The sequence below is a fragment of the Indicator indicator genome, chromosome 13 (genome assembly GCF_027791375.1).
Source record: "Indicator indicator isolate 239-I01 chromosome 13, UM_Iind_1.1, whole genome shotgun sequence".
Lineage (NCBI taxonomy): Eukaryota > Metazoa > Chordata > Aves > Piciformes > Indicatoridae > Indicator > Indicator indicator.
This window is the reverse complement of record NC_072022.1, coordinates 24542516-24565861: the sequence shown is the minus strand read 5'-3', so window position 1 is coordinate 24565861 and position 23346 is coordinate 24542516. Positions and strand designations below refer to the sequence as shown.

The 23346-nt window shown below is 44.8% G+C and overlaps 2 protein-coding genes across 2 annotated transcripts; both read right to left on the bottom strand.

Annotated features, from left to right (window-relative positions):
- GHSR (growth hormone secretagogue receptor) lies at positions 1–4424 on the bottom strand. The gene is made up of 2 exons (XM_054386091.1): positions 3671–4424; positions 1–305 (listed from the first exon to the last, which is right to left on the bottom strand). Exons 1-2 carry the CDS (start codon positions 4422–4424, stop codon positions 1–3), a joined length of 1059 nt encoding a protein of 352 aa, XP_054242066.1.
- Positions 4425–15268: 10844 nt separating this feature from the next.
- On the bottom strand, positions 15269–22822 carry TNFSF10 (TNF superfamily member 10). The gene is made up of 5 exons (XM_054386181.1): positions 22700–22822; positions 18650–18802; positions 17287–17329; positions 16443–16559; positions 15269–15714 (listed from the first exon to the last, which is right to left on the bottom strand). The coding sequence occupies exons 1-5, from the start codon at positions 22820–22822 to the stop codon at positions 15269–15271; spliced, it is 882 nt and encodes a 293-aa protein (XP_054242156.1).
- Between the last annotated feature and the right edge of the window lie 524 nt (positions 22823–23346).

The window sequence follows — 23346 nt, the reverse complement described above, 5'->3', positions numbered from 1 at the left end:
TCATGTGGTAACATTTGGCTCTGTCCAAATGTGAGAACCTTCCTGCTTCCTGCTGGAGAGTCTTTTCTTGGGAAGGGGCTTGAGTCCAAAGAGCCGGCAAGCGGCCACCCGGTACTTCTTCGACATGATGTTGTAGAGGATGGGGTTGATGGCTGCATTCAGGTAGAAGAGGACAAAGGACACCAAGCTGCAGTACTGGCTGATCACTGCTATCTCCAAGGATCCAGCTTCAAGGGATTTGGAAAATAAATATCGTCCCACATGAAAAGGCAACCAGCAGAGTATGAAGGCAAATACCACCACAGCTAAAATAAAAACGGAGAAGAAGTTGGTGTTAAGTAGGAGTCACACAGAATCACAGAATCAGCCAGGCTGGAAGAGACCTCCATGATCATCAGGTCAAACCAATCACCCAACCCCATCTAATCAACCAGACCATGGCACTAAGTGCCTCATCCAGTCTCTTCTTAAACACCTCTAGGGATGCTGACCCCGCCACCTCCCTGGACAGCCCATTCCAATGGGCAACCTCTCTTTCTGAGAAGAACTTCTTTCTAAGATCAAGCCTAAACTTCCCCCTGCACAGCTTGAGGCTGTGTCCTCTTGTTCTGTTGCTGGTTGACTGGGAGAAGAGACCAACCCCCACCTGGCTACAACTATCCTTCAGGAGTATTAGAACATGGGGGATTAGAATTACAGTTTTAAAAGTCTAACTTTTTAACAAATGAATCACAAAGTGTGAAAATGCACCCCATAAAGGTTCAGGTGTGTGTCTCTCAATACACTCTCTGAGAGTGTAAGTCAGCAATACAGAATATACACCAATCAGATCTAAACAGGCTGCTTGTATATTGCACAACTCATCTGAGGTACCCTGCTTCTGACCTACAAAACCTGCATTCTCATACACAGAAAATTAAAGAATCAAAATGATGACCAAAAAAAAAGTATCACAATCTATCATCTGCAATGTTTAAGAGAAACAAATTATATACAATGTGCCAGACTCCACACTGTGGTTTATAATGAAGAATGTAATCACTGGGAAGCCAAATTATTTAAAGCAAGCTTATATAAAGCAAAGCCCCAAAGTAAAACAAACCACCAGGATGTGGACTTGTAGAGCACATGTGCCAAGGTAAGAACAAGGAGGGTGGTGAACCCCTCTGGTTTGTCCATTTTTTGGAAGAATAGTTACTGCACAAAAAGTAAACCTAAATATATACTCTATAACTGCATAGTTGTAGCTATAGAGAATATCTGTAATATTACACTACCACTGTGGTTGTGTTTATATGTAGATATAATGTGTGAAGCATAATGGGTATGTGTGTGTGTTTTTGAACACTGGCCCATTTGGATTTGCATCCTAGAGAAAGGGAAACTTTTCTCCTCTTCATTTCCTGTGTGCTGTTGACCTTTATGATTTTTCATATTGCTTTGAGTGTGCCTATTAATATACCAGAGAGAGAAAAACCAGAAAACTTGAGCAAGGCTTTATGACATTCTTAAGCAATTTTTACCAGTGAGCTTGTTCCCTTGTGTTAGCAATCCTGCTTTCTCAGGGCAACTCACAGCAGAGAAGAACATTCAAAGAGCTAGAAGGGATGATTACAGGCATCTTTCCCCCCCAAAAAAAAACTTCCAAACAAGTATTCCCAACTTTAAATGGGTCCTTAGCCAAGATTTATGGTGGACTCTAAAGCACAGAGCTGAGAGTCAGAGTATATTTTCCAGCTCTGCACCTCCTTGAGTCAACCACTTCCAGTTTTTCCTCAGTATTGTCACCTAAAAAATTCACCTAGCTCACAAGTGGGGTCTAATTGCTGTAACAAATGAATATTTTTAACAAAATTCATATTTCTGATGGCCACTACAAGCAGAATTTTCAGCATAGTTAATATTTCCACACGCAGGCATGCACAGCCCTGGTCAGACTTCTGACTGTGTGAGCATTATGCATGCAGAATTGCATTGATTTCAGTAGGAACAGGGTATGATAGCTCCTTTGCAAGCCAGGCTATACATTAGGTGTTTAATTACTGACCTAGAAGCATAACCTTTCTTTGCAGTTTAAAAGAAGAGTTGATGCTAATCCCATTTACTTGATGTTCCATGACTTCCTAAAGTCTTAGAAAATACCTTCTAAATTATGTGCAGATCATTGCAACCAAGAAGAGCAGACTGCATCGAGCATCTGCTGGTACTGAGCCCTTGCTAACTTCTCTCCTTTCCATCAGACTGACACCCTTTAGAGAATATTGGCTCCCTGTCAGAGGACAGTTTTGCCACTGCCTCATTGTCAGACCTTGTGAAAGAAAACACAAAAAAACCCAAGCGTCTGAAATATTGTAATGCTTGCAGCAATATTTCAGGGCAGAAATAAACAGTTATTACTTGGAAATTCTTTATGGTTAAGCATACAGAAACATAAACATGGTAGTCATGCATGCTAGCAATGTAGTTACTGTAAGTGGAAATTCATAATCCTGAAATGCTAGAAGTGTAAATGATGTATTACTTCCAAGGTCATGCTTACCAGACTGAAGTGATTCTATTGATCATAAAATGTGGCTGAAAGGGCACAAAGAATGCCAGGGTTTTATTATTCTTCCTGCTGTTGCATAGTAATAAAGTAGGACATGAATGAAAAAATCAGTTAGGCTCCCATTTAATAATTGAGGTACTTAGGACACACTTGCCACCTCTTCATCTAGCTCATTAGCCCATTGCTTCAGCCGAGCTGAAACGAGCAGAGCAGAGCCCATGGCCATGAAACCTTCCCCATGCAAAGCATCTCTCCCCCATGCAAATCCATGGGATGAATGGGATGACTTGCACTGCAGAGGACTTTTTGCTTGGATAATAGCACGCAGCAGCAGCATCTGGATTCTGCAGTTTCCAGACACTAAACTGCAGCACAACTTTTGAGGTTTGTGCATTGAACTCCCACCACATGCACTGCCTTAGCAGGTTAAAATTTGTGTTTCCATGTGCCCACAACAGCTGTTGTTTAAACCACTCAGCAGTGTATATACACAAAGTTAGGAGAGATGGTGTCTGTCACCTTGATCCTGTGCTCTTCGAGTCAGTGAGAATTTACAGGATCACAGAGCTCAAAGGAGACACAGTGCTCCCTGCTCAGCACAGCCTGGGGTTCTGCTGATAGCAAAATGCAGCTTAATTTTCCTAAACTCACACTGATATGCCAATTAATAATCCCAATTTGCAATAACCTCGATACTCTTCCCAGAGGACACTAATTGCACGTTGTACCCTGCTTACTTTCACTGCAGCTCAACTTTGTGGTTTGAGAAGGGTTTAGCCTTGTTTAAAACTCAAATAAGCTATCTTTCTATAAATAACACCCACAACCAAAGAGCAAAGGTGTTCAAAACTCTCCAGGGCACCAGCTGGTTGCAACTGTAGCATTTGTCAGTGAGTGTTACTGAGGTTTGTTTAACTGAGAGCTCCCAGCTCAAACCAGTTAGAAATAAATCTAAGGAAGGAGGAGAGTTATCCTATCAATACCTTGGTATAAAACATTTTCAATAAATGCTTTCCTTCAGATGCAACAACAGTGAGCTCCCAGAGTGCTCTCTCTTTCTCTCTCTTCTCACACACAGGCACACACACATCCTTTGGAAAAAGAGAGCACAAAGAGCCGTACCTAACATTTTCACAGTTTGCTTGTTGTTCTTATCCCTGATGACAGTGTTTGGACCAATATTCTTTCTCTTTCTCCTCCAGAGCTTCCTCCCGATGAGGCTGTACAGCACAGTCAGGCAAAAGACGGGCAGGAAGAAGAAGATGCTGGAGGTCCAGACCATGATGGTAAGGAGCCCCGAGCGGATGGCATACTCAGTTGCTCGGCACTCGTTGGTGCTCAGAGGGTTTGTGCCATTCTCATGCTCGACTCCCACCAAGACAAAGATGGGTCCAGCACTAATGAAGGAGATGGCCCAGAGGAAGAGGATGACCAGCTTGACCTTTCCCTTGGTGATGATCACTTTAGCTCGGAGGGGGAAACAGATGGCAACGTATCGCTCTATGCTGAGGGCAGTGATGTTGAGGATGGTGGAGTAGGTGCAACTCTCGCTGATGAACTGGAAGAGCTTGCAGAGGAGATCCCCAAAGTTCCAGGGCCGGTACTGCCAGAGGCGGAAGAGGTCCAGAGGCATGCAGAGAAAGATGAGCAGGTCGGAGAAGGCCATGCTGGACAGGTAGAAGTTGGTGGTGGTCCTCATGTCCCGGAACCGCGACACCACCAGCATCATCATGAGGTTGCCGATGATCCCGATGACGAAGAGGAGAACGCAGGCGACGGTGATGCCGGTGAGTACGGGAACAGGGAAAGGGTGCAACGGGGGCTCGGCACCGGTCCGGTTCTCCGCGCCGCGGCCGCCCGCGCTCCCCTCCCGCATCCTGCCGCCGCGGGCTGCGCATCCCCGCCCGGCGCGCCCGAGGAGCGCACCCCCCTCCGCCCCGCGCAGCCTCCGCTCCCTCCGCCGCTCTCCTCGGCCAGGTGCGGAAGGCGGGGAAGGGAAGAGCGGCCCCGCTCCGCCTCTCCCCGGGCGCTGCTGCTCCCCCCGGCCCTAGGGAGGGCTGGCGCTCGCCGGCGCGTCAGAGGAGACGTGGGCGCGCTGGCTCCGCGGCCGCGGAGCGGCTCTGCGCTCTCCCGCGCTGTCCCGGGGCTCTGCCTCGTATCCGGCGCTGCAGGGCGAGCACCTTAGCCCAGCCCAGCAGCTCAAACCCCGGGCGGCTCCAAGAGCAGTACCAGCATCGTCATTTAAAGTTTGTTCCCGAGTCCCCCGACGTAGGAAGGTCTCAGCTCTGGCGTCCCTCACCTGTGGGCAGCGCCCGGCAAGAGGTCCCTGCCTGTCATCGGGCCGGCTGTGGCTGTCTGCCTGGCTGCTGCCCGCTCCTCTCCTGCCCGCAGCGCTGCCGCCCAGCCCCTGCCTGCTCCTCTGCTGCCCGTCTCCTGCCCTCTCCCCTCCTGCCCGGCTCCCGACAGAAGCGGTGGCGGGGCAGGTGCAGTCCCACTTGTGGCTGTCGCGAAGGGCGGTTGTGCTCTGTGCACAGCAGTAGCTCTCCGTTCTGGTTGTGTTCTTGCTCTGTGCACGTCGAGTTACTGGTGCTCAGGGGTGCGCGGTCCTGCGGGGCACGTGGGGATGGAGCGATGGGTGTAGAAATCAGGGACAGCTGCAACCACCGTCTCCTCGTTTTGTATCTTTGTTCTGCCCTTGGATCTTGGCAGGAATTGAGTAAGGCTCCAGTTCAGTGAAGCTGCAGTAATCAGCCTCTTTTATGTAATTTACCTGCAATTAAATTTTGATTCAGCATGTTTCTGCTGCCCTACACGTTACAACCCCGTGTTCCTTAGCTGCAGACTCCTACCTATTAGTGAAGTACTTAAAGTACTGAAGTACCTATAAGAAAGATCATAGAACCACAGAATGTTTGGGGTTGCAAGGGACCTCGAAAGACCATCCAGTCCAACCCCCCTGCCACAGCAGGGTCACCCATACCAGATCACACCAGAGGGGACAGGTTTTTCCAAGGCCTGTCGTGACAGGAAAAGGGGTGTTGGTTTTGAGCTAAAAGAGGGGAGATATAAACTAGATACAAGGAAGAATATTTTTACATTAAGGGTGGTGAATCACTGGCACAGATTGTCCAGACAGTTGGTAGATGCCCCATCCCTGGAGCAGCTCAGGTTGGACAGGGTTCTGAGCAACCTGATCTAGCTGAAGATGTCCCTGCTCATTTCAGGGAGGTTGGACTAGATCATAGAATCATAGAATCATAGAGATGATCATGGGTCATAGATGACCTCTAAAGGTTTCCTCCAGGCTGGAGCATGCTAAAGGATAATGTTGGACCTGAGAAGAGATAAGACAGAAGCAGCACAAGATGGGATTAGGACAGTAAAGTGACACCCAGCACACCTTTCCAGCTTGCCCCCCACAATATGTCAGAGTGTGCTGTAACATAATCTTTTCCCACTCCTGTTCTCTATCTAGAAGTACTGCACTCTTTCCTCATACCCCATCACCTCGGTGGCAAGCAGTGCTCAGAAGCCACAGTGGCAGCTAACTTAATTCACCTGAGGAACAGTTTGCTCCTGTTTTTTCAAGGTCCAATCACACACACACTTGTCCACCCTATTCACATTGCCATTTCATAGCTGCAGAGCTTTCCTTCAGGATGGAGCACAAGGGTGATGTGACTCAACACTGTGTTATGCTGCATGTGCCTCTAGATGTGCCTCTTTCCTGTAATTTATTTTCTGTAATAATCCAAGCATTAGCCTTAGTGCCTTCTCTGTATCCTAATCCTGGGGAATTATTTTTCCAGTTTTATTGGAATCAGCATTCATCATCCTTGCTGTGAGGCAGTTTTTGTAGCAAGTTACTCAACAATTGCTAAATTTTATGAGGGATGGCTACACATTAATTACAGCTGAAGATAAGAAAGAGCCTAACGTGCTTCTCATTTTGTTTATCCAGCTGCCTATATAATTGTTTTATATGTTTCTGAAGAAAAGTCATGGGCCATATGCCATCAGTGTACAGCTATTTTCAGTTTAGAATTTTGTGTCCAATCTAATTTAAATGACATTGCAGTTTATTACGGAGGGGCTGATAACTGCTTCTGTATTTAGGCTGCCAAATACTTTGTATTATTGCAAAGAATTATTCCACTCTGTTTTATTTTTTTTCCCCCTGATAAATTCTCAGACCGGTGGCATTAGCTGCAGGATGTTGATATTTGGCAGATAAAATGGCCTGAAGCTATAAACCTGACTTTTCTGAGTAGAGAGGATCCTTCATTCTCAGGAAATTCTTCCAGTTTTTGCTGAGCTGTATCTTGTCAAATATTACTATTTCCCTTTCCCCAGAGAGAGAAAAATATTCTCTTTTATCTTTTTTCTTTTTTCTCTCTCTCATTTTCCCTCTCCTCCCTTCTCCTTCTCCTTCTCCTTCTCCTTCTCCTTCTCCTTCTCCTTCTCCTTCTCCTTCTCCTTCTCCTTCTCCTTCTCCTTCTCCTTCTCCTTCTCCTTCTCCTTCTCTCCTTCTCCTTCTCCTTCTCCTTCTCCTCCTCTCCTTCTCCTTCTCCTTCTCCTTCTCCTTCTCCTTCTCCTTCTCCTTCTCCTTCTCCTTCTCCTTCTCCTTCTCCTTCTCCTTCTCCTTCTCCTTCTCCTTCTCCTTCTCCTTCTCCTTCTCCTTCTCCTTCTCCTTCTCCTTCTCCTTCTCCCTCTCCTCTCCCTTTCCCCTCCCTCTCCTCTTCTTCTCCCTCTCCCTCTCCTCTCCTCTCCTCTCCTCTCCCTCTCCTCTCCTCTCCTCTTTTCTCTTTTTTTGGATGACAGAAGTGGAGAGAAAGAGGCAAAAGTTTAAGTACTTTTATTCACAGTTTTATCCATTAACTGGATGTATGAACAAAACAGATATTACCAACAGGGATTTTTAAAAGCCCGTTATAATGGAGATCCACCTTTCATGGAACTCATTTTAAAATGTCAGTGCTTTTCTGCAGTAGCTTTAAAGCTGTGTTAAGCACTGGAGATAGGCTAGGAGAGAGTTTCTATTTATGGAGTTTTGAAATCTCTCTCCTGTGTTCCATTCTTTCCATTTTCTCCTCATCCAATAAAGTTTTAATTCTTGTTTATACCATTGTTTGTTGTCATGGAAATGTCTGAAGGTTTTGACTGTATAGAATGGTTCTGGTTTTATTGTGGAGAGATGAAGAAACTGGAAAACAGACTTCAAGGAAGAGATCTCCCTCTTAAAAATGATGCACCTCAACAACTTGCAGAAAAGCAAATGCTTTTGTTTTTCTTTTTTTTTAATTATATCCAAGGGCAGAAGATGTTTTGTCTTCCATTGTAAATGTATTTTAAGAATAGAAGGTAGCATCTGGTGTATGCTTTCAAAGGTTGTGGTTTAGCAGCTATCATCAGTGAGCAGTGCTGATGGAATAGCAGTAATCCAACTTAATAATGTAAACCCCAGAATGTGCTCAAAATGACTTTACAGTTGTTTATGTGGCAGGAAACATCTGCAAGCAGACCTCAGAACTCTGCTAGTTTATTAATCAGGAGAATTGTGCTCTAACTCCCCTAATCCAAAGGCATCCATTCCAGACTTAGCTTTTTGCCACACTTCAGCTCATTGTGCTGTAGGTCACACCCTGGGCATTAATGTTCCTCATCACTAGACTTGTTCACTGTGTGGAGAGAGAGAACATGGGTCCTTGGTCACAGCTCTACTTGCTCTGAGTTAAAACTACTTAGTGTTTATTCAATAATTTCTACCAGTAGATGTATTCTTTCTTTTTTTCTCAATATTGTTGGACATCCTAAAGAAGATCCACAGGTTTTGCCTCAAAGCTGTCTTGGCTTTGGATGGAAATGTTCATGGGTTGAAATCACCTACCCAACTAATTTGGAGAATTTACCCCCCAAAATAAAATTGCCAGACCAGCTCAGATGGAAGCAAATGAAGCTATATTTACAAGCAAAACTACGGTCTAGGTTTATTAATGCTCATTACAAATGAAGTTCTGTTGATGCCAGGGCATGCAGGATGGTATTGCACAGTTAATTATTTCCAGTTATGCTTTCTTGTTGATACTTCTGTCTGCTGTTAAGTGGGGAGTGATAACCTGGCTGAATTCACCAGCAGATCTGCAGGTAATCCACTTTGTCTTCACACAGTGGTTATGTGGGCTCAACACCTCCCACCCAACACAAACTGAGAATAATGCCAGCTGAAGAAACCACAATCAGACAAAACTGAAAGTATCTCGAGGAGGAAATTGTGCCTCAGATTCTATTGTGTTTAAATTGCTGGTTTCTGCAAGGCACTCTGAAGAACTTTGGGCTCCCTAAATGTTTGCTAATGCTGTGAGTGTTATGTATGTGATGTGTTCAGTGCAGACACAGGACGTGCCTCAGAGAGGAGAAGTGTGATTTATAGCAACAACTCTGGTGGAACATTCAACTGGGAAGCTGCTTAAACTTCTGACCTCTGCCAGAAGCTGCAGCCCTGTCTCACTGACCATGAGCAGTTTGACAGCATTTCTGCCACATCCCAGTGTCCCAGCTCAATGTCACCTCTAAAACTTCCAGAAGAAGTGAACAGAAATGTCCATAGAGGTTCAGATTACAAATGTCTCAGGAAAAGATATGTATGCACAAAGCAGCAGGGAAGTGGTGGTCAGGCAGTGTGATGTTTTAGAGGCTAGGTGCCCTTAAGAACCACAAAGTTACAGACCTCCAGGAGGTGGACCAGAAGGTGTATTCCATTCCCATAACTCCTGCATCCCTATAAAACTGGCTGCAGAATCAGTTTTCTGCCCTTTTTCCTCCCTCTCTTCTCCCGGGAGGATGCACAGGCTGGGGAGGCCTGGTGCCAACCTTGGCAATGCTGCCAATTAGACCTGGAGCAGCCTAATTGGGGTCTGGAAGTGCCAAGCCAAATTTTAGGTGTGTCACAATGGTGTGGTATGAGGGGTAGAGAGGCATGGGGGGGTGGAGCATGAAGGCTTGGGTTTGTTAACCTGGCTTAAAGGGAGGTTTGTGTGAAGCTTTGGCTTAATGACCTTCTGTGTTAAGCCCAGACTATGGATTTTATGTATTTTATATGCTTTGTACTGTTGCATGTAGTTATGATTAGCATTTCCATTTAAACTTTCCAATTCTTTGAGCATTTTTTCTTTTGCCCCTTTTGGAAGAGGTGAAAGAGCATCTGCCTTGCTCTAAACTAAGACAGGCAGTTAGCTGTGGCACCCTGGTAATTAGAGGGAAGTTAATTATTTTTAACATGTGACACAGCATCCGATTTCAGTTTGTTAGCACAGAGAAAAATTGTGGAGAACCACATTTTGGATGATTCTGATGAAAATTGCTATGCTAGAAACTTCCATGTAACTCTACATGGAAAAAAAAAAAATCCAACCTGTAAAACTGGATCAGACCCAACAGCATCCTAATTTATCTTCCATTTCTGCTGTTGAATGGCACAAGGTAGCTTGGAGGGATGAATGAGATCTTACCTCAGTGTGCTTATTGATGTTATGCTGATCATTACATTCAGTCTTTTCTTAGACCTTGGTATTTAGATGTAATATGAACACTGGAATGATGAATCTCAAAACCTCAGTGTCTGAATGAGGCTTTTTAATTGTTTGCATGGAGTACAGCAAATGCATCCCTGCTCCTGCCTGGGCAGTGAGTCCTCCTGCAATCCAAACAGTAATAATTACATTTACTAAGTTAATAGTCTGTTTCCATGAAGTAATGAAAAGGTACAATAAAGGGCAGTTAGCTGGCATGACCTCTTTCCCATGGAAACATCAGAAAAGAGAGAACCCTCTGCTGAAGTAAAATGGAGTCTCTCTGAAAGGAATGATTTCTTTTTACAACCTGTGGGCATCTTTGTGGTTTGGGGCTGTGGCTGTGGGGCTGATCCTCTCTGGTGAAGCCCTACTGATTCCAGTGGGGCTCAGTGTGGATGGGGAGAGCCACAGGCACAGACCTACACACCTCATTGCTGAGGCATGCCCATCTCTTCCCAACAAAGCTGAGCACAAACCCTGGGCTAAATGTATTTAGATTATGAGTCCATTAGGGAGTCAAGCATCCTTCTGTTAATCACATAGATGTGCAGTGCATAAAACAGTATGCCCAGGAAAGCAAGAATACTGGGAACAGGTAAGGCACAGCAATGCCAGAAGGACACACACAGCAGTGAAATAGCCTCTGGGGGTGGCTATGGTGGGGGTAATGTTGCTGGGGTCTTGTCCCTCAAGAGCAATCAATTAACCTTCTGTGGCTCATTGCTCCAGCTGTAACCCCTTTCTACACATGTGGGACAAAACTGCCCCCTCTCCCATCTCAGGGCTGGGCTTCAGGTTAGATGATGCCTTGTTGAGTTGTCAGGGTTCACTTGGGTTTTGTAGCCAAATTTTAGATAAAAATAATGTTCTGTGTTTGCTTTGGGGGCAGGGAGAAGATAATGGAGCAGATCATCTTGAGTGCCGTCATGTGGCATGCCCTGGATAACCAGGTAAGGAGGCCCAGCCAGCAGGGATTTATGAAAGGCAGATCCTGCTTGTCTGACCTGATCCCTTTGTATGATAAGGTGACTTGCTTAATGGATGAGGGAAAGGCTGTGGATGTCATCCACCTGGACTTCAGTAAATCCTTTGAAACTGTTTCCCACATCATTATCCTGGAGAAACTGCCTGCTCATGCGCTTGATGGGTATCTGCTTTGCTGGATGAAAAAATGGCTGTATAGCCAAGCACAGAATGGTGGCAAAGGGAGCTAAAGCCAGTTGGTGGCTGGTCAGCAGTAGTGTTCTCTAAGGCTCAGGTTTGGGACCAATTCTCTTTAATATCTTTATCAATGCTCTGGACAAGGGGATTGAATGCACCCTCAGGGTCTGCAGACTACACCAAGCTGGGCAGGTGTTGATCTGCTTGAGGGTAGGGGGGCTTTAGAGAGGGATATGAAGAGCTGGATCAATGGGCTGGGCCAATGGTATGACTTTCAACAAGACCAAGTGCTGGGTCCTGTTCTTGGGTCACACCAACCCCATGCAATGCTACAGACTTGGGGAAGAGTGGTTGGAAAGCTGCTAGGTGGAAAAGAACTCGGGGGTGTTGACTGACAGCCAGCTGAATGTGTGCCCAGGTGGCCAATGCATCCTGTCTTGTACCAGCAATACTGTGTCCAGCAGAACAACAGAAGTGATTGTCCCCCTGTACCCAACATTGCTAAGGTCTCAGCTTGAACACTGGGTGCAGTTTTGGACCCCTCAGTACAAGAAAGACCTTGAGGTGCTGGAGTGGGTCCAGAGAAGGACAACAAAGCTGGTGAAGGGTCTCAACAGGTCTTATGAGGAGCAGCTCAGGGAACTGGGGTTGTTTAGCCTGGAGAAAAGGAGGCTGAGGGGAGACCTCATTGCTCTCTCAACTACCTGAAAGGAGGTTGTAACAAGGTGGAAGTCTGCCTCTTCTCACAAGTGATAGGACAAGAGGAAAAATCTCAAGTTGTGCCAAAGGAGGTTTACATTGGATGCAAATATTTCTTACAGAATTGTCAAGCCCAGGAATAGGCTGCCCAGGGAAATGGTGGAGTCCCTATCCCTAGAGGTATTTAAAAGATGTGCAGATATGGTGCTTAGTGATGTGATTTAGTGGTGGACTTAGTAGTGCTGGGTTAATGGTTGGGCCTGATGATCTTAAAGGTTTTGTCCAACAGAAACATTTTTCAACATTAGGAGATCTCCAGTTTACTTCTGCTTTACATCTGTGTAAATGGTCCTTGTCCCTTTGTTGGCAACTGCCAGTGGCATTTAATGGGATTAGAACTGGTACCACTGTTAGAGATGCTATTTCCTGTTAGGGAAGGCCCCAGATGACACCAATAATCACTGCAAGGCTAAGTAACTATTTACTAGAAATGTTTTTATACAAAATGCCTGTAGAAAAATCACAATATTTACATGTCACCACAACCTACATCCACAAATAAAAATCTGCTACATTTGTCATTCAACATAAAGTGAGATGAGAAGTAGGATTCAAGGTGCAAATGTACAAATAGAAGTTGCTGTATATTTCTGTCCATTGGTCTTCAAAGGTGTTCTGATACTGCTTGATAATTCTGCACACACCACCACCACCCCACAGCCCCCCCAGACAGTATCTGGCAAGCCTGCTTTTGGACTGTTCAGAAATACAATGTGATTATTTGGTGTGATCCCTGTTGCAATATGCTCTGCATCCACAGACCAAGAATATGTACATTTAGGCAAAAAAAAAAAAAAAAAGGAAGGTAATGCCAGGGAGCATTTCCTAAGTGATGGTGGCCATGGAATATAGTGAGAGTTGAGGAGAGAACATAGAGCTTGTCTGAGCATCAACTGCATGTTTGTGGCATCCTCAAGGTTTCTTTCCAGTCCTTTCTAGCAGCCATGACCCCTGCTCATTACCCAAAATGGTTCTTAGCCATAGGGTTTGTGACACCAGTAAATCCCAAATCCTTTTTCACAGTTCAAATACATTTCAACCCCCTAAAATAACATTTCTTTAAAACAAAAAAAAAACAAACAAACAACTTTTTAATATAATGAACTGCTAAAAAAAAACCCTTTCAGACCTGTGCTGGGATGAAAAAGCTTGGTCCCTGTGCAAGGAGAACTTAGAGAAGTCATTTCCCCAGTCCAGTAGACATCTGGGTGTTCTCCCTAGCCCTACCTGGCAGGCAGAAAGTTTTTGGAATTAAATATTGAAGTCAGGAAGAAATAGGTAGCACTGCTTTCTGTTCTGCTGAAAATAGATGATCTGAGAAGGAGGCAAACCAAAGTGTCCCAGTAATGATGAAGAATTTCACATATTTGGTTACCACTGAACACAGGACACGTGAAGCTGTGTTAAGAGCAGCGAGTTAACAGCGATGCATTTCTTTGCCCACACTGTCAGAAGGGAAGGGCGCTCCTGAAATTCTCCTCTTGCTGCTCCAACACAGGTATGGAAGTGAAACAACACACCTGCTTTTCTGAATGACAAAACAAAGCCAGTGCCTGTGTCTATTCATCTCCTCTTGTGGACAAGGCAGGAGGATGAACGCTGCACGTGCAGTCAGGAGGCCCCTGCACAAGGGCTGGACTGCAACTTCATCACCAAAAGTGGAGGCCAATGTGAGGGTTCCCACGGCAACCTTACAAATACAGACAACCAGACCTGCTCCTGCCATCATTCTGTTGGCATAAAGTAGCATTTGCAGACCAACTGTCTTCCCTTCCCTCCAATTTTCTTCCATTTTCACCTTCTTTTCCCCAGTTTTCTCTGAACCTGGGCAAAATGAATTCATGATGCAAATCAGCATTGCCATTTATCAGACATGCTGATTTATGCTGCCTGATTTTTCCTGTGGATCTAGCCCACATGACTTACACTTGTAAATATTTCTTTCCCTGTTGTTTTTTTGTTGGTTTAGTTTGTTTGTTTGGATTTTTTAATTACAAAACAGAGTTTTCTTAACTCAGAGTTAAGAAATCTAGTGGCCAGTTTTTAAAATTTATGGCACAAAAATTAAAAAAAAAAAAAAGAGAGAGATGAAAATTGTCCACCCATTCCCAAAACTCGAATCAAAACAGTATTACCTCAATATGCAGCTCCTTTGTAAGTAGAGATCATCATGTCCATTTTCCTTAAAATATTAGTCAGAGGGGTGTGTTATTCAGCATTACACCCTACCCAACACAGGCCAGTACAAATAAACATGGAAGAGCCATGTCAGGCTTAATTTGTAGCAAATGTCTAACAGAATTCAATGTTTACAGAAAAACCTTTTTTCTTTTCCTGACTCAAGTGTAACAGCAAGCACATTACTGAACCTATGGGGAGCCCAGTGAAATCCTTGCAGCAGAGCAATTAAGTAAATAGGCACTATCATCCTGTGCTGATCAAAACACTGATTGATTTCAAAACCTCTTTGGTGCCATTTCAGCAGCTGCTTTTTCTGTACAATATCCTGATTAAGACAAATGTGTTTACTCAAGCCCTGGTCCTGAAAAATGCTTAAGCACATATTTAATTTCAAGCATGTAAATAACCTGATCTAGTCAGACTGTTTGTGTGCTTCAAATTAATTAGGTGCTTAAGTGCTTTGTTAGATGAGATGAAGATGTGCCATTCGAGCTGCTGACAGCCTTTCAACTTTTGTCACACTCAGGTTCAAACTCAAAACTTCCAGAGCAATTCCACGGGCATCCAGGAAGCAGTCCTTGCAAAGGCTGCTTACAGGAGCCAAGATACTCAAGATGGGGTCCCACCATGAAAAGAATCTGATGTTCAGCCTCAGCCTTGAGTAACCAGACCTGGAGGATCTTCCAACCCACCTGCTGTGACTGAGCTGGTGTGGAGCATCTCTCTGGAGGTGGTGGTGAGCTCTTCTTACTTGGCTGGAGTTCTGGCCAAAAGCATCATCTGTGGCATGTGAAATCCTCACACATCCCCAGCCTGGCTGGGCAGCAAGCCATGGTGCCCATGCCTGCATAAAGCATCACCATCCAAGCTGCAGCCAGCTTCTGCTGGTGGAAGAGCAGTTTGCAGAGTCAGACCTCGTGCTGAATGAGCTGAGAAAGGGGAATCTGGTATTATTGGTATTGCTACAGCTTCTCCTCATCAGCCCTGGTTTGAAGGAATTTTAAGGTGGTTCTGACTAGGAAAACTGTCTTCTTATGGCTCCAATCTTTTAACCAATCATAAAGGCTCCAAAAAAACTTGCTTCTTTGTCCATGTCAACTATGTCACTGTTGCTGACAGAGACAAAAACCCTGTCCTCTCTTTTCAGCTGAAAGACACCGCCTTGGTAAATGGAGTAAAGTCCATATTCTGCCTTTTTGGACCAGCAGCTTGTTCTTGCACTTTTCATCAGCAAAATGGGCTCTGGGTAATTAGTCAGTTTGTAAACATATTGGACAAGCTGTTTGGGGTTCCTGATTTGTACCAACAAATCTGACTCCTCGTTCTCGTTCTCACGGAAGCGGAAATAGGTTTGTGAGTAGATGTAATAGAAGCCTGTCTGGGGTATCACCAGCTCGCCATTCCTCAGCTCCACGTTGTAAAGGAAAGAGTGCCCCTTCCTTGATTCCCAGTTGCTTATTTTGTGTCCATTGCCTCTTCTGGGCAAGGAATCTACTTGAGGGGGAAAAAAAAATAAAAGAGAGAACATGTTAAATTAAAAGCCAAGGAGTGAAGCCAGGAGTCTGCTGGTTGGAGCAGTCCTTTCTAGCAGCTGGGGAGTCTGGGGTTTAATAACAAAGTAAGGAAACCTGCTCTGCCCAGTGGCTCTTTAGGTCCATTCTCAAAGCAATTTGAAAGTCCAGCTCTACATGGGAATTCATGTGAACTACCTTTATTTTTAATTTTATTGCTCCCAAATGAAGAGAAAAATCATCACACCATTCCTTAGTAACTAAATGTAAATGGCCTTTTGTGTCTGATACCCTTCAAAGCTGGAGAAACCCTCCCAAGCCTTTCATTAACACGGCCTGAATGTCAAGCCTCTCCTCTCCCTGTCTCACATTTCTAATAGGTCTGTCACCATAGCAGCTGGGGCTTACACAACTTACAGAAGGAAATTAAAGGAAAGAAAAGAGGGAAACTTAACATTAGGAAGAAGGATATTTCTTCTTTTCCCCAAATGAAGGTTCCAGAAAAAAAGTTAGAGAGGTACCCAGAGGGAACGGTCTTTCTCCCTGTTCTGTGAGAATTGGCTGAGAAAAACATTGTCTGGGACACCTTTTTTATGGTTTGTTTCTTACTGTTATCAAAATATAAGCATTAAAAAGTGTGTGTAAGCACGAGGCTAGCAACCAGAGAGTGATTTCTGTGATCTTTAACTGTTTTTAAAGGTTTTTCCTTACTGCGTGGGGATGGGGAATTCTTCCTATTGCTGTTGCCCGTCAGATGCGCTGCAATCCTGTTGATGGGAGCACGTGGTTGCTGCCCCTCACTCTGTGACAGAGTCAGAGCTCTTTCAGCTGAGGAAAGACCAGAAAAGGAACCTCACATTAGAAGCAAGGATGTACTAAAGCACATCTGTTCCACCTGGCCTGGTTTTAAGGAACAGGTATGCCACTTTTAACTCAATCATAGACTGCATGTTGTGGAAGTTAGCTAATAAGGCTCAAATGTCTCTTCCACTCTTGCTCTCCTTGGAACACCTATATATACCTATTTGTTCTCCTTCTCCCATTCCAAAACTGCCACCAGACAGCTTCAAATAACCCACAGGACCATATTCTCACATTCATGATCAGTAAGCATCCTTTCAGTTTTCAGCATCTTTACTCCCGAATTTCCACTTGGAGGTCATAATGCTCAATGGGTTTAGAGCTGCAGGAGCTTCAGCAGAAGCCTTAGAGCTGCATGAGCTTCAGCAGAGCTGTTCTTTAACTGATTGATGTGCATGGCCATGGCAGTTCAGTGCTGCTTGCTCCCAGCAGAGCAGACTGTTTAAATGGGACCAGGGTCTAGAAGCTGAGTCCTTGTCATCCACCTAGGTTACCTTGCTCTAAAACCACTCCACCATATTTCTGGCTGCTGAAAGTTTGCCTTCCAGTAATAAGCAATCATTTTCTGATGACTTGCTGCCAGTACAAGATCTTAGTCAGTGTCTTCTGCACTTTAAAAAACATTCCTTCAGTCACTACACATCAGGTGCCACTAGCAGCTCCTTTTTGCCAGTTAATAAAATTATTATTGTACCATTGACTGCAGATACGTTTTCCTTGTAGCTTCTTGACATCATCTGCCAACAAACACAGAGTAAATGCATTAGTATATCAGCAAAAACTGATGTAATAATGTATTTCTGCATTTACATCCTTTATGTAATGAAATGCAAGGGGAAACACTTTCAAGAGAGCTCAACCATTTGGGCTTTAAGGTGATTTTAAAATTTTACACATAAGAAGAGATACACCATATAAGCATCAGCCTCCATTCACAGAACACTTGGCAGTGGGCTCTTCTGTGAGATCTTAGCTCTGAGAAATGCAATTTAATTTATTTTTATACCTCTACCTATCTATCCACCTAAGCTACTAAACCAGCACATCTTACTTTATGTATTCCCCTTCTTTGTAACTGTTTGCTGATTGCTGAGAGGAACCACTTTGGTTACTGGTGGTGGTGCAGCTGCAGCATGTAGATGATTCAGTTTGAGATGATTTACCTGGATGACTAACCTGGGTCCTGTATTGCCATTTTCTGATGGGTTCTGCCCTGCCACTTTTCATTCTTTCTTTCTATCTATCTATCTATCTATCCATCTATCTAGCCATCCATCTATCTATCCATCTATCCATCTACCTAGCCATCCATGCATCTATCCATCCATCCATCCATCTATCTATCCATCTATTTATCTATCCACCTATCTATCTAAGGTTTGCCAGGTAAGTTTCATCCAGAAGTGAGTTTTTATGGATCAGCTTTTTTACATGCTGGAGATGGGATTTTTGATAACCATTCCAGAAGATTTCAGCCTTTCTGATTTTTCAGCCAGGCTCATTGTCTTCTCTATAGCCAAAATTCTATGTATTGTGTGTAAGTCATGCAGGAGACAATGTTCTATGAATGCTGAGCTGGGAAGGTGCTGTGCCAAATGCCGTGTGCTCACTCACTCTTTCCTCCCCTCATACATTACACAGCTCATGACTAAACTATTCCCTAGGCACCTTTCTACCCCTCCCCGTGGTCTGTTTCACCTCATATTCTCAAGCTAGTCTCCATGTATTTTCAGTCAGTGACACCTCTGCTAGCACTGTGATCCGTACAGTCAGGTAGAAAACAAACTTGAGTCAAACACTTCTACCCTGAGGTATTTCAGACCAGCCAACCTGTCCCTGAAATGTGCTAGGCAAAAACTGGCTGTGTTTGCTTTATTTCCTAAATGTAGTGAAACCAGTTAGGGGCTTTTGTGCAAGCATTCTGCAGCTGAAGCTGTGGCTTGACTATAGCTTTGCAATAAAACAATACCAGAGCCCTCCCCCTGATTTTGCTATTAGGATTCTCTGAATTGTAGTATCACCAAGCACACTGTTTCAGCATGTCAGTTCCCAAATACCTTTTTAATTAACTTTCCCAGGTGCCACTTTACTTGCCAGCAGGGATCAGCCACTCTGTCTTCGCTTTCTATTAGATCCAAGTTTTGGATGAAATTTCCCATTTCCTCCCCGGTGAGACAAGCAATGCCACTCTTGGAGTATGTGTCCCGGAGCTGCAGCAGAAGGGAAAGCCAGGATTTTTCACCTGTGATGTGCTTGCAGATGTTCAGCTGTGGTATGACACTAAATCCACTACGCTTAGGAACAGGCTTTCTACTCTTTTAAAGCATTTGCTAGTATGGTGCAAGTTATGACTGCATAGAGAATACAAATAATTCACCCTGGTTTTACATATTTAACTGTGATGGCACACCTAGCAGAAAAATGTACTTACATTATCTCCATGGCCATAGCTTTGGTATCTGGCACTCAACTAAGTAAGCTTTGTGAAAATTCAACACCCACCTCACTAGTGTTGTGAATTCTTCAGTGGCTCTAGTTGGGCATGAAAAACATTTCTTTTGCACAAGGGGTTTTTCTTCACAAATCACTGAGGATGAAATCAAATACCAGACCATAAAAGCAGCTTTCATTCTGTCTTTTCAACCAAAACCAGGCTTTTGCTGGTATATATTTCTACTGCATCCTCCCCATATCCAATTCGGCATCTCTGTAACTGTATTTGACCTAACAGTCCACAACAAAGTCCAGACAACAGAAATTACAGAACTGGGGTCCAAATAAAATTATAATGCTGAATGCTTGTGACATGGGCCTGTGTCCATACTCTCTAGTCACAGAGAAAGCATGTTTTCCTTCTGATGAATTAGTTTGAATGAATGGCAAAATTCCTGCTGGTTCCAAGGGGATCTAACTGGGAGAGCTAACATCAGAGCAGAAAGCTCTTCCCAAGCGACACTCCCAACTCCAGCTGGCGCTGTGGTTTCATGTACAGCTCACAACCGGCTGCCTCCAGCAGCAAATGCCAGCAGAGATCAGCTCCTGCCTGCTCTGGCCTCAGTGGCTGCTGCATCAGCTTTACATCGGTAAGACTTGAGCCAACAAAGTACTACAAGAACTTGTAAGAAGCAGCAATCAGCCATAAACAAAGCATTCGGATGGGCTTCTGGTTGTTTAGCATTTATATTTCACTCTTCTTATGTTAAAGAAGTGTGGTTTTGTTTGCCAAACAGATATGTTTATCTTGCAAGTGCCAATGTCAGCCGTCTTTGAGACCAGGGTATTGAAAACAACAAATGGAAGTTGTTTGTTAGAAAACAAAGGTGTTTAGGAAGAGATTTCCCACTCCAGGAACAGAATTTGTTCACACTATCCTGCCAGTTCTACCAGGCTGAACAGCATCTTCAGCAGGCTACTGAGCTTCACCTACTACCTGAAATTAATTGTGTGAAATAGGGCCACCACTACAAGTGCTTGTGAATCGTTGTGAGTCTTTGCTGAGGAGTTCAGTGATCCTCTTAAATCAGATTTCTTGTTTCAAGAACTCACTTAAAGTAATTAAGAGTTTATTAAGGTAAACCCACACTTAAAATGAAGGGCTCTGACAGATTTAACTGTACTACATTCTGTAACAAATAAGAGTTTGGTAAGTTTAAAGAAAAAAAAAAAGTGAACAGTTGAAATGTCACTACTTATTCTCTTACTAGATCTGCTAGAGCCCACCTCTGAGCTTCTCCTTCTAGTCTGGAAGCAAACAATTCTGCACTTCTGCTTTCTCCTTATCACAGAATCACAGAGTGTTAGAGGTTGGAAGGGACCTCCAGAGACCAAGTCCAACCCCCTTGCCAAAGCAGGACCACCTAGGCTAGTCTGCACAGGAATGCATCCAGGTGAGTTTTGAAAGTCTCCACAGAAGGAGACTCCACAATCTCCCTGGGCAGCTGCGTACTTTTGCCCCAAAGCGTTTTACAACGTCCTGGGGTTGGAAGAGTATTTTGCATGCATTCTGAACTCCTCAGGGAGTGCAGCCTTGTGGCAGCACCAGAGGGTACTGAAGGATTGGTATTTCTGGTTTAGGGATAGAGAACGTTGGACATTGGTGGGTTGTTAGCCTTACTCAAATGAGGTTTATCTATAGTGCTGATATCTTTGAGGACACAAGTCTTCAAAGATCTTTTGAAGCTTCTCCCCTGTCCTAGGAGTGGTGTGTGGACTAAGTTTTCAAAACAGAAGGAAGTCTGAGAATATTTTCCTTGCAGCCCTGTATCCTGAAGCATAATGAACTTTATTGTGCTCGTGTCTCAGCACTTCCTCCCATAGCAAAACCGTTAAACAAATGGTCGTATTCATACTACTGGTCAGATTACTACAGATGCAGAAAAATAAAACCTGTTAGCTGAACATTCTTCTTTCTGTAAAGACAAAAACATCCATGGTCTGGGCTGCCAGAGGTGAAGCTGTAGAAACGCTGATATTGTAAACAACAAAGGGAAGAAAAATGGGCAGGCAGAAATTGCAGTTTACCTTTTGAGATTTATTCCACGTGTACCATGTGCACACGGGGCAGGAGACTGTGTTTCTAGATAAGCTTCTTCCTTGTTTGTTGTGAAACAGATGGCACATGCAAGTGTATGTCCTTAGGTACACCCTCCAGAGCCAGCCGCCTTTCTTTGTAGCTCAGCACAACTCCAGTGTGGGCAGCTTTAGCTTTTCACACCAAATGCAGGGTGGTTATTCTTCAGAAACTTCTATTTTGGGCAAGTATTATTAGATGTGGTTGTGTCCCAGGTGTATATATTTGAATAAAAGAAAGGGGAAGGTAAGTGTGTTACTCATTACTTAGCTTGGGAAGCTTGCTAGCAAAGGACTCTGAACGGTAAGCATGAAGAGATCAGAATGCATTTATCTATTTTTTTTTTCGTTGTCAGAATTGTTACCTATTTCACAAAACCAACACACCTCTGTGACTCCTTCATTTCACCAAACATAGGACAGCCACAGCTACAAATTTTGCAGGAAAACCTGGTTCATGCATTTCCAAAGTATGAGCATTGACTCATATTGTAGAATGCTGCATACCCTTCAACGTTGGGCTTTACAGAGGACTTCGGTATCTCAGAAGCCACCATCTGTTAAACTTTGTGTGGTTTAAATGCACAGGTAACACAGTATTTTACAGGTAAGTAACATTTTACATTTATGCAATAATTTCTGAAACTGTGTAATTGTAGCACACTTACCTACACTTAGCTTTACCTTTCTGCCAGTGAAAGCAACTGGCAAACAACTACAGCAGGATAGTACATTTTGATCAAGACACACAAGGAAACCCTGAGTACTAGGGGTCAGTGAAAAGCAGGACCACACACATTGAGGTTCATGGAAGTATCAGGTAAAGGTCATTTTCTTGCAATGCAAATAGTATTTTGCAGAAAAAGGAAAGAGTTAAGCAGCTTCTAGCAGGCTTGAAGAAAACCAAAGCATCCAGACCATATAATGGGTATTTTGCAAGTAATTCTGAGGAATCGAGCAGTGTTTGTGTCTGGGTGAAGTTCTTTTGGGATTAGTCACTGTCTTAAAAGTATGTATTTTCCCAGAAAGGGCATTTAAAAGGCACCTCAGCGTTTCTCAGTCTTTTTTTCCTTGTCTACAACACCATCCAGCTGGCAGAGCTCTGCTGCTGGTGTTGTTTCTGCAGCGCTGCTGGGGCACTACAATATGCTGAGACGGCAAGTTTGGTCCTCTAATGACCAGCACATTTTGCCACTTCTCTGCAAAAAATGCTTAACTTGAAAAAAAAAAAAAAAAACTTGGTAAATGCTCTTGCCTTGAACCCCGTCCCCGGCGTGGACCCCCTCGGCCCAAGGCCATCCCGAACAAAGGAGCGGGTACACAGCGCTAAGTCCTTTGTCTGCAGAGCTCCGGGAGCCGCAGCTCTCCTCCCAAACACGCTCAGGAGCTGCTCCAAGCTCCGCTCGCATCGCAAACCTGCAGCCGCTTCTGCACGGAGCAAGGTACTCCGCTTTCTGTCCGCCCTTCCTTTTCTTGGCCATTAAAAACAACAAAGGGAGAGAGCGAGTTCCCCCCACGGCTGCCTGCCCCCCACCAACCTGTTTGAGTTCGTTGGTGAAGTAGAGGAAGGTGACGGCCACGCAGACGGACTGCAGGAGCACGGCGGCGACGAGCACAAGCCCACAGGTCAGCCCGGGGCTGGGACCGGCCGCGGGCAGCATCATAGCCGGGCAGGCCTGCGCTCCGGCGCGGGGGGGCTTGGGGGCTCAAGGCCGGGCCGGGCTGGGGACTCACCCGCCGCCGTCCCGCTGTTTAGTGCGGTCCCCGGCACCCAGTCCGCCGCACTCCCCGCCCCGGCTGCCCGCCCCCCGGCAGTTCCAGCCCTGCAGCCAACTGAGGGAGCGGAGCGGGCGGGACTCGGCCTCCCCCCGGCCCGCCCCGTCTAGTTTCGCTTAGCCGGGCGGGAGCTGCGGGTCCTGTCGGGACGTCCAGCCACCGTCGAGACATACAGCTCCGCCTGCCTGCACTTCTGCCCCGGAGTTGGGGGGATGGGGGCGGTGGTTGTGTGTCAGCCGTCTCGTTGCATGGTATTTCTGAATAAGCTCCATTGAGGAATGGTGGAAATAGCATTTTTGTTGATGGTGGTTTCGTTGTTGTTTTTATAAAGAGAGTAAGGCGCTGGTTAAGAGTAAGGAGAGCCCAAGAATTTCCTGGTTCCAAGCTGTTGTGCTTCTGTGCATCACAG